Below are 4,635 nucleotides of genomic sequence, written 5' to 3'. Positions count from 1 at the left end.
CTCTGTACCTGCACCACCAGTTCTCATGGATGCAAACTCCTCTGAATTTGCTCTGCAGAGTTCACATATCCCCTGAAATGTGTTTCTAACCACCATGTAAGGAAGTGCTTTCCTCCCATAAATGCAGAAACATCTGTACTAAAAGCTATCCGGCCCACACACTTACTTATATGCCCTGTGTTGTGCCAAGGAGGAACTTAAGTCAGCCCTCAGCTGAGCAGGGCTACCTTCTCTCAACCAGCCGTTTGGACTGAGCTTATTCTATTTCCAGCCTAGAAACTGCTCTATTATCTTGCCATCCAGTAAGATTTCTGATTACCTATAAACACACAGTTGAGATTCTAATTTTCAAACCTCATTTTCAGCCCTGGGAGAATTGTTTTTCTTCCTAAGATTAGCTCGCATGCTTCTGGAGAAGCCAGAAAATGGGAATCGTGGTGACTTCAAAAGAGCAGGTGATGCACCTAATGCAAGAATGTGCGTGCTCCATCCATGCCTTTGTGAGCAGCTGGACTTAAGAGTGATTGGTTTCCCCTCCTTTCTTTAAGCAGGTAGTTCTCCAGGAGACAAGCAGTACTTTTTAATTCCCAACGACTCAAGGAGTCAGGGTTGCTGCAGCACAGTCTTCCTATGTAGCAACTTAAAGGAAAATGTGGAAGTCCGCACAATTTGATATTTTATTTATTTTTTCTGAAGGGTATTGTACACCAAATATCCCATTGGCAGGAAAGCGCATTCGATGTGTTTAGAAGCCAAACAGTCACTTTCATTTTAACAAACACAATTACAAAGTAAAAATAAACCACAAAATAATGAACCGCATGTTCATAACATACAAAAATTGCTGCCTACTCAGTAGGTAACTACAACATTCCAACTCCTGAATATATATATATATATAAATTTACATTTTTGTAACAAAAATAGACTTTGAGAGGTGTGGGGTGTTTTTTTTTTTTTTTTTTTTGCTTACATTCCGTTCCCCAGGGCTTTCTCGTGCTCCCCTCCCCACCCATTCCCTGCTCTCCCTTACATTCTTTGAGTAACATCCCTTTCACTTTAAGGCAAGATGCAAAGCATCCATTCACACAAATGCATGACGTCAGCAAGGCTTCACAAAAAGGCACCAAGACTTGTAACTTTAAAAACAAAACTTCTGCCACATGAGTGTCTCATCAGGTGATATTTACATAGCATCACTCTAACATGCTCAAATACAGTAAGTGCTTCCCAAAGAAGTTTGAAACTCATTACAGCATTGTCACTGAAGTAGAATTAACATTTACAAAATATGGCCCTGCAAACTCCAAATAATACAATGTGGATATGCAAAGATTTTTCACATCAATAGTACCTAAAGGAAAGCAAAACCATGGCACATGTACAGTTTACATCAGCTACATACTTAATCAAAAGTCCTTTTTCCTAATAAAAGACTATTGTTTACGGGGAAAATTATACTGAACTTATATCCACAGTCCATGCAAATTAAGTCAGTCATTCAACAGAGGTGGAAAACTTAAACGGCAGTTGTTTCTGGCAGCTGAAGTTTAAAGAAAAGTTAAATAGCCTTGCAACGTATGGTGTTGGGGGAGTAAGTGGAGACTCCATGTCTGATAATACCAGTGGAAAAGGTGAGTTCTCCTGTTCCAGATGGTAATCTCAGCAAATCTCAATTGTCCTTGGAGAAAAGGCTGACGTCATGTCTGAAAGTGCTGAGGTCACCTGTGAGCTGAAATTGTTGGTGACCCCTGGAGATGAGAAGGAGGTGGCCACTTGGGTTTGAAAAGTGGCAGTGCCAGAGGAGTAAGTGGTTGCTATAGAAGGAGATGGGAATGTGGTGTGTGCAGGGGAGGGATAGGAAGAGGGAGCAGGGGAGGAATACACTGTGCGCACTGGTGAGGGGTAAGTGGTGGCAATGGAGGAAGGGTAGGATGTAGTCACAGAGGATGAGTAGGCAGGAACTGGGGAAGCCGTTGAGACCGGAGCTGCCTTTTCCACTTTCTTGTCCTTCTGCCTAAGGTGGATTTTAGTGTGTCTCTTCCTCTCATCACTTCTGGCAAACTTTCTGCCACAAATGTCACAGGCAAATGGCTTCTCTCCTGTGTGTGTGCGGATGTGTGTAGTCAAGTGGTCGCTCCTGCTGAAGTTCCGCATGCAAATGCGGCACTGGAACGGTTTCTGTCCTGTGTGGATGCGGATGTGCCGCGTTAGCTCGTCAGACCGCGAAAACCTCCGGTCACAGGACTCCACCGGGCAGGCATAGGGCCGCTCATGAGGAGGGGTCTTGCTGGGACGGTTTGGGTATTTCCTCATCCTGCTGGGCTTGATCAGCTGGGATTGATAGTTAGTGTTGAGGGTCTTCAACTCTTGGGAGCCAGTCTGAGTAGCAAATGCCTTAATAGTGGACAGCGGCGTGAGGGAAGGCTGCTGTGCTCTGGTCTCAAGGGTTGGGAAGGGCTTCTGATCAGCCGGAACAAGACTGAGCTCACCCTGTTTGCTGAGGGAACAGGTAATCTGGGATCATTGGCACCTGAAAGTTGGTTTTAGCAGTCGGATAAGCTGGAGGTGGATACTGGATGGGGGCTCCGGAAGGGTTGGGAAAGGACTGGGTCTGCGGGTCAGGGAAAATGTCAGAGCTGGAATTGGGAAAAGTTGGTGCAGCCGAATAGATTGGGCTGTTCTCGCTGGCTTGGACAGAACAGCTCAGAGGGGGGCTCTGCGAGGAGGAGGATGGTGACGATGAAGAAGGCGTAGAGGTGGGAGGTGCATTAGCCATGCCCACCAGCCCGCTGACAAGACTGAAGAGGGGCTCTGGCCATAAGGTGTTGCTACTGTTGGGGGCCGGCTCAAGGGAGAAGCGCCCCGTGTAGGTTATCGGTGGCAGTCGCGTTGTTTGGTTGGGATAGCTGGTTTCTGGCAGGGTTTTCTCGTTGGTCAGGGAGATCTCGGGAAAAGTGTCTGAAAAGAGAGGAATCGCGATTACTTCCAGCAGCCGCCGCAGCTGCTACCCGTGCTTCGCGAGCCATCCCCACAGAGCGCAGCCCCAGATCCTTGCTTCTGGTTAATTAATAATTGAGCGTAACATATTGCAGCGCCGCTGGCAGGTCTCCAGCAGCAGCGAGCCCGGAGCCGCTGACGCACACAGGAGAATCCCCCCGCGCAGCCGCCGGGACGGGGCCGCCGCCGCCGCAGCGCGGAGCCCCCGCAGGCGCCGCTGCCCCCGCGGCGGACCGGAACTCCCCGCCCGCCCGGGCGAGGCCGGCGCGCTTACCTGCCGCGAGGTGCTCGAAGTGCTGCTCCCCGGGCTCCCCGGCGGCGCCGAAGCCCGCGCTTTCGGGCGCCCCGGGGGGGGGCGAGGAACTGCGGGCCCCCGCCGCCCAGCAGCATCATCTCCTCCAGCTTGGGGTAGTGAGTGTCCATGGCGGGGGGCGAGTGCGGGAAGGCGCCGAAGGGGTCGGAGATCTGCAGCGGGGGCAGGAGCTGCATCTCTGCCTTGGCCGCGGCCATGAGGGCGCCGGGCTCGGGCTCTGACGGCTGGTGGCGCTGCCGCCGCGGGCCCGGCGGACGGCCCGGCTGCGGCGAGGCGGCCGTCGCCTGCTGCGTGCCCTGCGCCGCGGTCGCCCCGGCGCTGCCCGCTGAAAGTGCTCGGCTCCCCGCCCGCCCGCCCGGGGCTCCCCCCGGCTCTGCCCGCTGGAAGCGCTCGGCTCCCCGCCCGCCCCGGAGCCGCCTCTATATATCGGGTCCCACCGGCCGCAGCCCGCCCCGGCCCTGACGTACATGGCCATATATGGGAAGCAGGAAGCCCTTATATGGATGCGGGCCGGAGGACCCCGCCTGGCGTCAGCGCCTGGCACCGGGGAAAGCCGGGCTGTGGGGGGCCCCGCCCGCCCCGGGCTGGGAGCCCCGCGCCCGTTGCGGGCCTGTCCCCCCGCCGTGGGCAGCGCCGCCGCAGCGCCGCCAGCCCCGGGGCGCGGGGTCCCCGGCCCCCGCCCGCCCCGGCCAGCCCGCCGGAAGCCCGCGCCGCACTTTCCATATTAGGGAACAACCTTATAAGTCGCGGTTCCGGCGGAGGCTTCCCGCTCCTTATATGGCGATTCCGGCCGCGGGGGGGGGGGGCGCGGGGAGCCCGGGCGCGAGAGCCAGGTTGCCGCCGGGCCGCGCGCCCGCCCCCGGGCCGCGGGACCGCGCGGAGGCCCCGGGCCGCGGGAGCGCGGGGCTGCTGCCCGGGCCGGCGGCACGGGGGTCTCGGGGAGCGCCCGGCAGACCCCGGCACCGCCGCCGCCGCCGCGGTCTCGCGGGCAGAGCGCCCACCCCCCCCGCCCCTATTTGCTCGGCTCGCACTACTCGCCTCCCCCCGTCTCCGCGGAGGGGCCGCGCGCCGGCGGCTCACGGTCAGCGGCGCCGCGCGCTCGGCAGCCGCGCTGCGGAGGAGTTTTCTGGGCGCTGGCAGCGCGCCCCGGGCGGGGGCTGCCTGCTCCCGGAAAAGGGGAATCTCTGGGACTCCGGAGGGCTGCCCTGCTCCGCCCGCTCCCGCCGAGAGCGGAGGAGCCCTGCCCGCAGCGGCAGACCGGGGCAGACCGGCTCTGTGTGCCTCCCCCACGCAGCGGAGAACGTGGGCGCTGCTAAAACCAG

At 57.2% G+C, this 4,635-nt stretch overlaps 1 protein-coding gene across 1 annotated transcript; it reads right to left on the bottom strand.

The window, feature by feature from the left end:
* Positions 1-665: 665 nt before the first annotated feature.
* Positions 666-3,700, bottom strand: EGR1 (early growth response 1). Its single transcript, XM_029998373.2, is given in 4 exon segments — positions 666-2,496; positions 2,498-2,961; positions 3,275-3,353; positions 3,355-3,700. Coding segments are annotated over 4 exon segments (1,533 nt in total). The 5' UTR covers positions 3,511-3,700; the 3' UTR covers positions 666-1,662.
* Positions 3,701-4,635: the final 935 nt, after the last annotated feature.

The sequence above is a fragment of the Aquila chrysaetos genome, chromosome 22 (genome assembly GCF_900496995.4).
Source record: "Aquila chrysaetos chrysaetos chromosome 22, bAquChr1.4, whole genome shotgun sequence".
Lineage (NCBI taxonomy): Eukaryota > Metazoa > Chordata > Aves > Accipitriformes > Accipitridae > Aquila > Aquila chrysaetos.
The sequence above is the reverse complement of the archived record's forward strand: the minus strand, read 5'-3'. Positions and strand labels throughout refer to the sequence as shown.